The sequence below is a fragment of the Hevea brasiliensis genome, chromosome 15 (genome assembly GCF_030052815.1).
Source record: "Hevea brasiliensis isolate MT/VB/25A 57/8 chromosome 15, ASM3005281v1, whole genome shotgun sequence".
In the NCBI taxonomy this organism is placed as follows: domain Eukaryota; kingdom Viridiplantae; phylum Streptophyta; class Magnoliopsida; order Malpighiales; family Euphorbiaceae; genus Hevea; species Hevea brasiliensis.
Genome location: NC_079507.1, coordinates 69,756,284 through 69,771,641, shown reverse-complemented (window position 1 = coordinate 69,771,641; position 15,358 = coordinate 69,756,284). Strand labels below are relative to the sequence as shown.

General features: G+C 30.8%; 2 protein-coding genes across 2 annotated transcripts; one reads left to right on the top strand and one right to left on the bottom strand.

Annotated features, from left to right (window-relative positions):
• Positions 1 to 713: 713 nt before the first annotated feature.
• Positions 714 to 2,237, bottom strand: LOC110636230 (uncharacterized). Its single transcript, XM_058137183.1, is given in 4 exon segments — positions 714 to 1,013; positions 1,174 to 1,213; positions 1,216 to 1,287; positions 2,216 to 2,237. Coding segments are annotated over 4 exon segments (291 nt in total). The 3' UTR covers positions 714 to 856.
• Positions 2,238 to 8,243: 6,006 nt separating this feature from the next.
• Positions 8,244 to 15,043, top strand: LOC110636195 (ubiquitin carboxyl-terminal hydrolase 2). Its single transcript, XM_058135896.1, has 3 exons — positions 8,244 to 8,708; positions 9,035 to 11,835; positions 14,579 to 15,043. Exons 2-3 carry the CDS (start codon positions 9,041 to 9,043, stop codon positions 14,814 to 14,816), a joined length of 3,033 nt encoding a protein of 1,010 aa, XP_057991879.1. The 5' UTR covers positions 8,244 to 8,708; positions 9,035 to 9,040; the 3' UTR covers positions 14,817 to 15,043.
• The last annotated feature ends 315 nt before the right edge of the window (positions 15,044 to 15,358 follow it).

The following is a 15,358-nucleotide window of genomic DNA, read 5'->3' as shown; positions in this document are numbered from 1 at the left end:
TCATTGAATTCTCGTTTCTCAGGTGCTAATTTGGAGAATTAGTATAGACAATAGAGGATCAAGAATTGACACCACAATCAACATTGAATTTCCATGAGTCTGTAGTAGTATTTCCTAAAATGATAAAGTTCCAATAACACCCACCCCACACCCCAACCCCCCCACACACCTCCTCCACACTCCCACCCACACACACACACACACACACCCCCCCCCAAAACATAGGATTTGAAGCCACATAATGGGGACCCCATTGTTTCCCTTTCACGCACTAGTTAAATTTAGTATTGTCCTATACATGTTTTTAAATAATTTTGGGCCTAATTCCATGCTAACGTATTGAAGTAGGTAGAAAATTAAGGCTGCATGTCAGAAAAACATGCAGTTTATTGAATTCAAAGTGGAAAAGGATGACGTATAGTGGCAAAAATATGCATTTAAGTGCAGGAATTCATATCTGTGCATTTTGCAATGAAAAATAAAAGATTCTAAAATAAGCTCTAAAGGACATCCAACTAGTCCGTATTAGCTGAGCACATACATACTACTAGATAAAAGAAAACTTCAACAAAAATTTCATAAGTTTCCCAATATGGATCCCCATAATAATCAAATACCCAATCACCTTAATAATGAATCAAGTTTTCAGAACTGACTACAAATATTTCACAACATATCTAACAAAATCGATCCAACACCATCTCAAAAACCAATTAAAACAATAAGAAATAGAGATTCTTAAATAACACATCAACTGTTTTCCAACATTATCGAGAGTTCGAACACCACAACCCACTAAATCTCAAATCCACTTCAAATTATTAAGCACAGATAAATAAATCCTATAGCACAACAATTACAATTCAAATAATAAAAAAGAAACAAAAAAATTCCCAATGAAGATAACTTTACCTGATTTCTTATCATTTTTCCCTTTACCTCCCGAAGTTCCTCCTCCCGCTGCAGCCTGGGCAGCCTTCTTCGCCGCCTTCTCTTGCAGCGCTTTCGCGTCCCTACACAGTTATATCAACACTCAAATCACCAAAATTGACCAACATGCAAATAAATTCCAATAAACAAAATTAAAACTGAATTGGATCTTCCTCAAAAGAAAAAATAATAAAAAAATAAAACCAAAAGAAAAAGTGAGGAAAACTGAGAGAGAATTATTGCCTATCGCGACGCTGTTCAGGGGTCAAGCCGTCGTCTTGCTCTTGGGGGCCTTGCCGGCCCGAGCCTGAGCTCGTTCACGATCACGCTCCCTTTGGTTTCCGCGTGCAGAAGGATCTCAGTCAAGGAAAAAGCAAAATTATTGTTTAACAAAACACAAATTAGAAACAGAAAAGAAAAACAAAAAAATAAAAAAAATAGAACAATTGTATCTGATAAAAAAAAAAAAGATATGAGTCATTATTGGCGTCGAAGAGCAGCTGAAGGCGAGAGAGAGAGAGAGAGAGTCCTTTGGCCCTTCTTCGAGCAAACAAAGTGAATTGCGCAGAACAAAGTGAATTGCGCAGAATTTAGAGAGAGACGGAGTAGACACTAGACTATTTAAGGCGGCGTTAATATTGCGTTAATATTCCAATACGATTTACGCTCTGTTCGGAGAAATTGGAGTAAAATAAAATTTTTTTCAAAATTAGTAGTTTTTTTTTATATTTTTAAACTTTATAATTTTTCTAAGTTGTTTGAATGTTTAATGAGTTGAAAAATAAAAATTTTCAAAAATCTCTTAAAATTTTATCTACATGGGCTCGCTTTCTAAATTTTAAACAATATCTGAACTGCAATAAATTACATGATGTTATATTATGTCTTTTGGCTCTTCAGTTTGCATTGTTATTTTATATTTATTAACATTGTTGATATATAAATAATTTTTTAATATAAAATAAAAAAAATACATATAAAAAAATATTATTTAATTTCACTCTTTAATATGTGAGAGCCTTATTTAATTTTTTTTATCAAATTAATACCTTTTGTTTTCCGTTAGCAAATTTTGTTAAAATTATTAATTATTATTAAACGATGTCAAAGGCCAAAGGTGAGAAAAGTTACAAGATAGCAGTAATTATTTCTTCGGATATTTACATTTTCAACTTATTTTTTCCCATTTTTTTAAATGTTAAGTATTTATAAACTTAATATTTATTTTTACAAATTTTTAAAATTTATTTTCTTATTTTATAAATATTTAAATGTAATTAATTACTTTCTATTTCATTTCTTTTCATTTTCTATATTGTGAGTTAAATTTTATCTTTTCTCTTTATTAAAAAAAATATAGTGATAAAAAATATATATATAAATAAATTTAATAATTATCAAATTAAATATTTATTTATAAATTTATGTATTATATACACAAAACACTTTTGTTATTTTGAGTGATGTAGCGAATAAACTGATCGGATAAATTGAGGATATAATTGGAATTTCCTAAATTGCAATTTTCAATCTCTAATTAATGCCTTAAAAATAGGTGAAGTTACAGTTATAACCTTAAATAAATTACGTCTAGTGCAGTGCTTAATCTTTTTTTTTTTTTTTAAATTCAATTTCTATTACACGAGTTTCCAAATTTCAATATTGGTTTTGACATTTTCTTTTCCTTTTTTTAAGTTTCTCTACAACCAAACACTCAATAGCTTAGATTTGAGATAGAAAAATAACAGATTTTGCTATTCTCTTTCAGAGGCACTCTCACAGCAATCAACAATCAACCGATAAAAAAAAAGTAAAAGAAAAAGAAAAAAAAATTGAACAATTTCTTTTTGTTTTAAAATCCAACAGGTCAACATGCAAAGTGAAGGGAGCCGAAGATCTGTCGCCAAGAGGACACCATAGACGACGACAAACGACAATGAGGAAGACGATGAGCAAGGCAATGAGGAGAAAGAGAGATGCTGAGATTGGGACTGAATATAGAATGAATGCGTGCGTGAAGAGAATGAAAGAATTAGTAGGGATGAGGACCGGTGAGGGTGCGAGGCTGTTTGTGGTCATATGTAAAATTTGGGCGTGAGGCTACTGTAGCTACACTAGGCCACATGTAAAAGAAAGTATTAGGTTATCATATTTGTAAAATATAAAATAATAATTAAAATACTAATTAATATATATATATATATTAATAATAAAATAAAATAAATAATTAATATAATTTATAATTAAAATACTAATTAAATAAAAATAATAATTAATATACTAATATATAATTTATAATTTATCTAGCGATTTTGATTATTTTATACGAAGCAATTGATGAAATATATAATATATATTATATCGTTATGTATTAATTATTTCGAGTTAAGGTATGTAAAATATATTTAATTATATTATATCTCATAAATGATTACATTACTGATTAAATTATATAGAGTAATTTACGAAAAATTTAATATATATTATAGTGTTATGTATTGATTATATGCAGTTAAAATATATATGGCACATTTAATTATAATATATTTCATAATTAATTTAATTACTGATAATTTTATAAGGAGCTATTGATGAAATCTGTAGCATATATTATAATATTGTATACTAATTATATGGAGATGAGGTATGCATAATATATTTAATTATAATATGTTCATAATTGAATTATAAAAAGTAAATTTGATGGGTACATATTGTACTTCTATTTACTAATCATACGGATATAATGTATGCATATTATATTTAATTATATTATATTTTATAATTAATTTAAGCACTAATAATTTTATAAAAAATGATAGGTAAAAAAATCTAGCACATATTACAATGCTATGTACTAATTATATGAAGTTAAGGATACATTTTATAATTAGTTTATGTAAATCGAATTATATAAAGCAATTGATAAAAGATTTAACATATATTATATTGTTATATATTAATTATATGGAATTAAGATATGCATAATACATTAAATTACAATATATTTAATAATTAATTTAAGTATTAACTGAATTACAAAGAGTAATAAATGAAAAATCTAGTGCATATTATAATATTATGTACTAATTAATTATATGAAATTATGATTTACATATAACATATAATTATAGCGCATGGTTTAATTCATATATCATTTAATAAGAGTGAGTAGAATTTGGTTTAAATTGAAAAAATAAATCAAACCAAATTAATTCAAACATTCAACTTGACTTTAAATATTTAAGAAAGAATTTTTTTTTATTTTAAGGAAAAAGTTTAGTTATTTTATTTTGTATGTTTGAAATTAGTGAATAATATGTGATTCGGTCATGGAAGAAAAAATGAAGATTTAAAAAAATTTAACATTTGAATTGAACCTAATTGATTTATTTCAATTTGAATAAACCACGGTGCAACAAGAAATTAAATCAAGAATAATTGACTTTAAATTTAAGAAAGCTGTTACATTGGAAACATAAACTTTGATTAAATATTTCTTCATAATCAATAAAAATATGGAAAAAGCTTGAGAGATTAAGTTGATCTATATTTATTGTGGATCAATGAGGTCATTTATGTAATTTTATTCACTGAAAATTTGTGTTTTTACACTATTGCCCTTGTAAAGATTTTCCTAAAATAATGTGTAGAATTTGAATTTCAAATTATAAGTTCTCTCTCATCTATTAAGTATTACAAGTTTCAAGGTATAAATTCTCTCTCATCTATTAAGCATTACAAGTTTTAAGAGTAAATTACTACTTTTTATATACATATCAATTAATTTATGTCTGCCACTTTAATTTTTTTCTACCTCTATATTATTTCTCTTTCTTCTACCTTTACATAATTTCTCAATCTTTATTTCATCTCTTTCTCCATATTCTATATGCCCCCATTGTTCTATTTACCACCTTTCCCTCAATTTTTTTCATTATTTGTTGTTGAAGGACATCTTCATTCTTCATTCCTTCAAAACGTCGACCCTCTCTTTCTATACGCCTCCCTCTCTCCATTAAAAACATATTCATATTCATATTCTTTTTTACCAGAAGGCTCCCACTATTTTAATCTTCAATTTTTCACTTTCTTCATCTTCATCTTCATCTTATTTTTTCCACTCCCTTCTTTTTTCATTAGATTCATATTTGGAGTTGCTTTTATCTTCAAACAAGATAACATCATTATTTTAAATCCATTTTTTCTATTATTTTTTCATTTTTCAACTTACTATGATTAAAGGAAGGAAAACACAAAAGTATTATGTTGTTTTTGAAGGTGCTAATCCTGGAATTTACACTTCATGGCATAAATGTGCACCTAATGTTATTGGAGTTGGCAAGAGTTTATACAAATCTTACGATACGGAAGTATAGCAATTGAACCTTACAACTATTATTTTGAGTCAAAGAGAAATGTAGGTTTATTTTCAAGTGGAGAAGCTTCATCATCTAATATCACTGCATCAACATCAAATGCAGAAGTTACAGAGAAAGAGAATGTATCTGATAATTCAAATATCAATCAATTAATAGTTGCTCTATTTGTTGGGATGTATACTGGTTTGTGTATTAAATATTAATAGAAATTAATATTTTTTGTCTATCAATTGTTTAATAGTTGAATTACAATGTCAATAAATTTAATTAAGTACAAAAAAGATAATGTTGTTTATTGAGAAAAGATAACATAACAATCTAAAAGATAACATCAAACTCTTGTCGCTCGTTCTAACAATTTTCTAAGTACTATTAACTCTACAATAAAAGATTAATGGGTATGGGAGAAGAAGTCATCTGGGAAAAGAAGAAAACACTGAAAATACATTTCCTTTTTGGAGAAGAAAAATATTTGAAATTAAGAAAAGAAGTCTGTTATCTGATTGTATTTAGAAGAAGAGAAAACATACAATAGAGAATGAATAAAGGTTGATTTTTTTTTTCGCTCTTAGAAAACTAAAATAAAATCTGGTTACAATTAGGTGAACAATCGATTTCTATCAGGATTGGCACCTTTTGTTACTAGGTTCAATATAGTATCATGTCAAGTTATGTACAAATAATTTAATCCATTGTAAAGAACATCATTTCATGAGTTTTTTTTTTTCTTCAGTACTTGCTTTGCTTAGTATTTGAGTGAAGAAATGTGTCACACTTTTTAATTCATATATGAGTAATTTAAAGGCTTCACTTTTTATGATAACAGTATAGTAGTAATCGAGACTAATTTCTTTATGCTTAGAAGGGTGAAAATTTTCTTAACGTGTATTTTTATTTATTTTTTACATAATTTATTTGGATTTGTTTGTCTTCAATATTTAATTTTTTTTATTTTTAATATATTTTTATTGTTTTTTTATATTATACACTATTAAATTTTTAAATTAAAAAAAAAAGAAGTTATCATAAATAAAAATTTGATAATATTACTGTTTCGTTTAAAACATGCAACAAAAAGAAAATAAAGTGATGTAGATAAAATTAAAAGCAAACATATTAAAACATATTTGATCATATTGAATGCTTGTTTAACACTTTAAACAAAAAACAACATAAAAAATATCTTCCATTTCATATAAATAACCGCAATCCATCACATTTTAAAAGAAGTATATGAAATTTGCACTATTTCAGAACTCCTTGCAATCTCTTTCTTTTCCATTTCAATGACTTATATCATCATTTCATACACATTCATGAGAGAAAAATCTTGCAACATATTACAATGATAGGTAAAAAAATCTAGCACATATTACAATGCTATGTACTAATTATATGAAGTTAAGGATATGTTTTATAATTATTTTATGTAAATCGAATTATATAAAGCAATTGATAAAAGATTTAGCATATATTATATTATTATGTATTAATTATATGGAATTAAGATATGCATAATACATTAAATTACAATATATTTAATAATTAATTTAAGTATTAACTGAATTACAATGAGTAATCAATGAAAAATCTAGTGCATATTATAATATTATGTACTAATTAATTATATGAAATTATGATTTACATGTAACATATAATTATGGCATATGATTTAATCCATATATCATTTAATAAGAGTGAGTAGAATTCGGTTTAAATTGAAAAAATCAATCAAACCAAATTAATTCAAACATTCAACTTGACTTTAAATATTTAAGAAATATATATTTTTTTATTTTAAGAAAAAAGTTTAGTTATTTTATTTTGTATGTTGGAAATTAGTGATTAATATGTGACTCGAACATGGAAGAAAAAATCAATATTTAAAAAAATTTAACATTTGAATTGAACCTAATTGATTTATTTCAATTTGAACAAATGAAGGTGCAACAAGAAATTAAATCAAGAATAATTGCCTTTGAATTTAAGAAAGTTGTTACAATGGAAACAAAAACTTTGATCAAATGTTTCTCCATAATCAATAAAATTATTCTCTCTCAATGCTAAAGGGTATTAATGTCATTACATAATAACATTAATGAATAAAATTTTAATAAATATAATTAAAATGTGGAAATACCAATTTACCCATCTTGATCTGGATCAAGTTGATCCACATACCATTACTGTATTTATTTTTAAATAAGTTTTAATACAAATAATAGTTTAAAATAAACCTCACTAAGAGCCGATTTCGATATGATTTTGAGTTTGTGAAGTTCAAACAAATCAGAATTGGGCATATATATATATATATATATATATATATATATATATATATATATTCTGATTTTATTTTAATTTTTATTATAATTTGATTTTAATTAAATTTAATAATAGTAGAAATTATTTTCATTTTTTTTATATTTTGGAAAGAAAAATTTAATTTGACTCAAATTAAACGAATCAATTCCATAATAATTTTGCTCAATTCAATTTTAATACAACTTCAATTTTGAATTAGTCCATGGCCAAGATTAGTTTGAAGTTGATTTTATGCTTTGTTTGTTTTGAAAGGAGTGGACAAAAAGAAAAAAAATATATTAATTTCATAAATTTTTACTTAGAAATATTAAAAAAATTAAAAAAAACATGAAAATTATTATTTTTTTTAATTTTATTTCAAATCTTCAAAATTTATCTATCACTTTAGGATAAAAAGGAGAAATAAGAAAGTAAAATAATTATGAAGACAATAAAAATAAAATTTATAAACTTATTTCTTTTTTATTTTCTTTCTATCTCTCTCACATAAACTAATTAAACAATGTAATAAAAAAATATTCTTTATTTATTTCTAAATAATTTCTTTTCATTTCAATTTTAAATAATTAAAATTTTAACCCCTTTCCATAAACCCTATGCCGTGTTTTGTTTTACCTGGTACGGCCGTTTTTCATCCACCTTGTCCCTGCGAAGGGTATTGTCGAGGACTGGGGTTGGTGCGCCAAACCCCTTTGAAGCCTCCACTTACTATTCCTTTTCTTCCTTTCCTTTGCTCTCTCTCTCTCTAAAGCTTCTTCTTGGATCCTAATCTTTAATCTCCAAATCCCCCAATCTTAATCTCTCTAACCCATGTAAATACTTCCGCTTGAATTTTTCTCCAATCACTATCTGGTCTTCTTCTTCCTCCAGATTTAAACTACTAATCCGTTTTCGTGGTACAAGTTTTTTTTTTTAATATATGGTTGATGCTTGATATGTGCTTTTGCTTCGTTTCCTAGATTGCATTGAAGCAGTTTTTTGCACTTTCGAATCCAAATCCTTATCTGGGTCTTATTCAGAACCCCGACTTTTTTTTCCCCTTCCGAGTAATCCACGACTGTGTGTTTGCAGGTAGTGAGTTTGGATTGCTTTTCTCTCTCTTTCTACGTCTTCGCAGCATTTTTGTTAGTGCTTGAGTTGGTTTTCGATTATGTTGATCATTCCTTTCTAGTATTTGGCTACTTGTTCTTTTAACTATGTAGTGTTTATGGTACTAATCCCCCCTCCCCCGCTCTTCGTTTTATTCGCACTTTCCTTTTCCAATACATATATTTGCTGTAGAGATTCGGTTGTCATCAGTGAATGTGTTGGTTGATTTCTTGTTGATTGTTTGTGGCATTTGCTTTCGTCGCTGGTTTTGTTTTGGTAATGTTCAATGGTTTTCATGTATCTTTTAGGGACCAATGGGGAAAAAAGTTAAGAAAAGGAGCCGTTCATTGCAGAAGGAGAAGCGGGTTACAGCCCCTTCTCCTAAAATTGAACCTCAGCAAATCAATCCTAGTGTTGATGCCATTGATGATGGAGTTACAGTACCAAAAGAGAGAAAACCATGTGCCCACCTCAACAAGGGTTTTAATCTAAACAGTTTGTCTGAGAAACTTGGGTCTTCAGATCCTTTAATGTGTGAGGATTGTAACGAAGGTGTGGCTGATAAGAGAGGGGTAAAGGGGAAAGGCAAACATGGCAAGAAGAAAGCGTCAGTCGATTCAAAATCTGAGCCCAAATCCATTTGGGTGTGTTTAGAATGTGGGCATTATGCCTGTGGAGGGGTTGGTTTACCAACAATCCCTCATAGCCATGCAGTTCGGCATGCTAGACAAACCCGTCATCCATTGGTGATCCAATGGGAAAACCCTCATCTCCGTTGGTGCTTCCAATGTAGTACGCTAATTCCAGTTGAGACAACAGAAGAAAATGGTGAAAAGAAAGATTCATTATTTGATGCTGTCAAATTAATCAAGACACGATCATTGGGGAAGTCATCAGTGGATGTTGAAAATGTTTGGTTTGGAGGTGGCAGTGTTGCAAGTGAAATCAAAAAAGAAGGCACTCTATCAAGCAGCTTAGAGAGAAGAGGCCATTACATGGTAAGAGGCTTGGTTAATCTTGGGAACACTTGCTTCTTTAATTCTGTAATGCAGAATCTATTAGGTATGAACAAGTTGCGAGATTTCTTTTTGGATCAAGATGCATCTTTTGGGCCACTCACTATTGCTTTGAAAAAGCTCTATGATGAAACGAAACCTGAGACTGGTTTAAAGAATGTTATCAACCCAAGATCCTTTTTTGGGTGTATCTGTTCGAAAGCTCCTCAGTTTAGGGGATTCCAGCAGCAAGACAGTCATGAATTGTTGCGTTGTTTACTTGATGGGCTGTCATCTGAAGAGTTGGCTGTGAGAAAACAAATAAATACTTTAAAGGATGATGAAATTTCCTTGAAACATGGCCCTACATTTATGGATTCTCTATTCGGGGGCCAAATTGCAAGTACTGTTTCTTGTATTGAATGCAACCACTCCTCAACTGTGTATGAGCCATTTTTAGATCTCTCCCTCCCAGTTCCCACCAAGAAGCCTCCAACTAAGAAGGTCCAACCAGTCTCTAGACCAAAGAAAACAAAGCTGCCACCAAAGAGAGGGGGAAGGATGCGAGGAAAAGCTGACAAAGACACAGATTCTGTGTCAGCACAAAGTATTTCAGACCCCTCAACTAGCAATGAGTATTCTGACCGAACACATGCGACTGTACCTCATGGAGAAAACGTGGTGGCTTCTTCAGGTGATGCTGCAGGATCAGATTCTGTTTGCTTACCTACTGTGTCTGATAAAAGTGGTTTACCATCAGAGAGTTTCTCAGCTGCTCCAAATATTGAAAATGAGCAAGCTGTTGAGGCTACACTGGAGCAAACTGCAGCTTCATACGAGGACTTCACCTGGATGGATTATCTTGAACCAGAAACTATATCAGATGAGCATGATTTCACTTCACAAAGTAATGATGTCTCAACTAGTCACTATTCTGGAAATATGATTCCAAATGATGACTTAATGGAAAAGAGTCAAGTATGTTCTGTTGATAGGGAGCCAGATTTAAAACCAGATTCTTCTTCTGTGAATTGTTGGGAAGCGGAGGTCCCATTAGTGGTTAGAAGCTCAGAAGTTCTGCTGCTTCCATACAAGGAGGAGAGTTTTACTGATGGGGAGATAATTAAAGTAGAAGCTGAGGCTTCCTCCAGTGTTGTGGGCTGTGGACAAGATGAAGCAGACTTTGATGGATTTGGCGATCTATTCAACGAGCCTGAGGTCTCTCCAGGATCTGTTGCGGGACCTTCCTTAGACAATGAAACTGCAGGAACTGGTTTTACAGCAGGAAACAGCAGTGAGTCTGATCCAGACGAAGTTGGTAATAGTGATTCTCCAGCGTCTGTTGAGAGTTTTTTGGCTCATTTTATAAAGCCGGAGCTTCTTTCTAATGACAATGCTTGGGAATGCGAGAGCTGTTCAAAAACCCTACAAAGGTTGGAAGCCAAGAAGATGCAATGTAAAACTGTATTACAAACTATGATAAATGGAGGTCATACTCAATCCCAAAGCCACCCACCAAATTTAGACAAAGATGTCTTATGTTCTACAGAAGTCAGAGATCTTCAAAATGGAGATATTAGTACCAATAGTTTTCTTAACTCCACAGGTGAAGGCTTCGATTTGGATAATGGAAAATTTGATTTCTCTAATCAAAATTGCATAGAAACTGAAATAATTCAAATGAACAAGCTAAAACCAATTGTTTCTCAAAGTGAAGAACGGAAGGGTGAGATGACTGCTGCTCTTGTCGCGCAATCCTATTCTTCTGCTCACTATGAATCATGTAGTCAAAGGAGTTTCAGTTGTCAAATTTTTTATTCTTCTAGAGTTGATGAGCCAAGTAGCACTGGGTATGCAACTGTTAAAGATCAGCTGGATTATTCCCAGTTCTCTGGAAATGGTGCAGCTGAGGAAGATGAAGATGAGGAGAAAACGTCCAGAAAAGTGAAAGTGAAGAGGGACGCAACTAAGAGAGTCCTCATTGATAAAGCCCCACCGATTTTGACCATTCATCTAAAGAGGTTCATCCAAGATGTCCGTGGTCATTTAAGTAAATTGAATGGCCATGTCAATTTTGGAGATGTACTTGATCTTAGGCCTTTTATGGATCCCAGGTACCTATTGGACACACTCTTGAGATTCATCATGAATCATTTATTACCACAGCCTCATTGCTTTATTAATTTCTATTGCCTTTTGTTTTAAAAGCTTCAAACCCGTTTTCTTAAAAGCTATGCTTAAATTCGAAAACTGTTAGCCGCAAAGATAACCTCACAAATTGTTTCTTGTTTACTTTAGATGCTTATATCTTTTTTCTTTGAGGCATCTGTAGCACCAGATGTGCTGTAATTTTCTAGGAATTGCACTACATGAATTAATTTCATTGAATCAGCGGAAAGTTAGTGTTAATGTCTCAAATATTATAAAAACGTATAGGGTTCAATGTGGTGAAGATGGTTATAGGAGAGTTATAAACATGATAATGTGGTCCAAGTGTCAGGTAGGGATATTTTCTCCTTGCATCCTATATGATAAGAGTGTCTCAGAAACGAAGTAATTTTTCCAGTCATACATTTTTTAGGTTGAATAAAATGAAATGATGAGACTAAATAATTTTTCTGTCATTTATACTTGATGGGCATTTTTTTCTAGTTACTTGTGGGACTGTTGAGTTTTTGAGGTCTGATTTTCTCACTTATTCATATATTCTGGTTATCTATGCTTTCTTGTTTATCCAAGCACTATAAAATTGAGCAATAGTAATAGTAAATTGAAAAAAAAAAAAGATCTTTGGAGAGGTTGTAAGCTTCTTGGCCAACATGTAGGAAAAGAGAACTGTGAATGTGTTACATAGCATAATCTCAGAATACTATAACACCAGAATTATAAGGAGAGAGAGAGAGAGGAAATAATTGTTGTCTTATTGATTTGATGAATGCCTATCAATTACAATGCAAGGGCTATTTATAACATTTACTCCCATTTCCTACTTCAATATGTAACTACTTAATCCACCTCATCTCACTAACTGCTTAGTCATTGCAGAATGATCTTTTTAAAAAAAAAAAAAAAAATTGAATAGAAACTTTAACTGCATATATCGATACCCTATGATGAAAATGGAATGGCTCTATGGGGCTTTGCAGTAGGCATTTATGATGTTATAGTTACTAAGGCAACTTAAATAAGGAACATTTGTTATGTTCTTTTCTTCATTGTTTAAGGAATGTTATTGCGATACATATTTGTCAGACCCAGAGCTTCTCTGCTGTTAAAACCCTACCTGGCTTCTTAGGAGTTGCTAATTGCAATCTGTGTTTTAAAAACTTTGGTTTCATTTAATGGGGCTTTAAAGTCACAGATAGAGCTCATTGGCCAGTGGATTATGTAATTGATAGTTGAATAGAAGTTGTTGGGTAGAGATCTATGGATTTTATTTATTTTTGGCATTATTGTGGTATGATAGACTTACTTGTTAGTTCCTGTTTGAAATTTAAATCCAATTTTATGCATCAGTATGATAATCTGTTTCACCTTTTCTGCTTGTTTATTTCTGAGTAATTATGTATATGCATATATTACAATATATCACAATAGAAATGGTAAGGTGTGGGTTTCATTCTAATAGATGATTCGCAGTTGCGCTTACAGCTTAGATAAACTAAATACAATTTTAGTTTCTAATCTCTCAAACTAAATTCAAAAGCTATAACCATAGTGATCTATTTCATTAAATAAAGTTAAATGTCCTACATTCTTCATCTATATGCTAATATTATAAAAATGTAATTTGCAATTTCATTTGAACTCTAATAATTGGTGGCTAGAAAAAGATTAAGCAATTTACTTTTCAATGATTTTCACAATAATTTCCCTTTTTTTTCTTTATTTGGTGCTCACAATTCTCAAGAATTTGAACAATATATTATGAATTGTTTTACAATCAAAATTTTTAATTACAAGCAAAAGACCTGCATTGCATTCTGCTAAAATCTTCGGTATGATGGGACTTCGGAAGGGGGAGGCCCAAACCTCAGAGATTTATTCTATGTCCTGTTCCGATGGTTAAATTTCTTGACTGATGATTCAACATCTGAGCTCTTGTGAACTATATTACTATTAAAGTAGACGGATGAAACAATATCAGCTGCATATTGGTCTGCTAGCATCTGCTACCATACTAGAGTGGGTAAAAATGTAACCATATATATTTTCAGTGGAAGTTCATGGTTTTTCTTTACCTTTTTTTTTTCTTAATTACCCTCCGATCAGTGTAAATTTCTAAGAATTACCAAACATTTGCTTCCCTAGTCTTTATGCAAGAGGGAAACAAAAATAAAATAAAAGGGCATTCCGTTGTACATTCCATGTCTGCTTGTAAGTCACGAGATCATTGAATAATGAATCACAATAAAGGTCATGCATATTATGGTGTTTGCTATTCATTGCATATCAACTTTCAAGTGCACTTAAACCTGAATTACCTAAAACATTGTATGTGGAAGAAGCCAAACATCAATATGCATCCTTGATGACTATACTGATGCGCGCTCATGATTTTGTTGCTTTCCAGCTGTAGTTGTAGCTGTATTTGTACATCCCTTCAATTTATTCTCCCTCATTTGCTTTTTTATTCCCAGTTTATGAAGGAATGATATAAATGAAATAATAATATACTATTATAGTCAGGTAAGTAAGATTAATTTTTCTTCTGGGTTTTCCATATGGACAGTTCTTTGATGCAGTGGTTGCCAATATATCATATTTAATGATTTCTGGGTTGATAATTGATGAATTATATTTTATGTTATATCCTACATGGACTTGATAATTGATTACAGTATGCTACATTTGCAGATGTGCGGAGAGAGAAAGATATGTATATCGTCTGCTTGGGGTAGTGGAGCATTCAGGAACAATGAGAGGAGGTCACTATGTGGCTTATGTGAGAGGAGGTGAGAGAAGCAAAGGCAAGGCAGAGAATGAAAATGGAGGGTTTGTGTGGTATTATGCCAGTGATGTCTATATACGTGAGGTTTCCTTGGAAGAAGTTCTTCGTTGCGAGGCCTACATTTTATTCTATGAGAAAATCTGATTTTCTGATATTAATTTATTTTCCCGATACATTTGATTCTTCTTTGAGATAGTGTGGGGTCAACTAGCAACCCCCCGAGAGAGAGGGAGAGTGAGAGAGAGAGAGGGTGTTAAATTGAGAAGAGGTGAATATACAACTACAACCATCATATAATTTCATACCCATTTTTTGACATGTAATGAGCTCAAATACGTACATTGTGAAATGACATTAGAAAATTCATTGAATGGCATTTGTTGCACCAGCAGTAACCTCATATAATCTGGGGTCAAACACTGATGGTGCCTTTATGGAAGCAAATCTGAAATCATGGAACTTGCATGGTGATCCCTTGAACTAGCATTTCCAAGAGATCAACTTGCACTGCGTAGTCCACTGCCAGAGGGTAACTTTCGACCCCCGGTCGTGGTGATGTCGATTTTCTTTTGCTAATGCTACAGCTTATATATAGCTAAGCTGAATGTCTAAAACAGTTAATTTAGCACAATGGGGTTGCGTATTTTGAAATTATGCATTAGTGTGAACTGTGGAATGAGATGGGG

Excerpts from the sequence above, each read along its gene's own strand:
- LOC110636195 (XM_058135896.1), top strand. The coding sequence starts at position 9,041 with ATGGGGAAAAAAGTTAAGAAAAGGAGCCGTTCATTGCAGAAGGAGAAG. Across the intron at positions 11,836-14,578 it reads AGGCCTTTTATGGATCCCAG|ATGTGCGGAGAGAGAAAGAT; the intron begins GTACCTATTGGA and ends CTACATTTGCAG.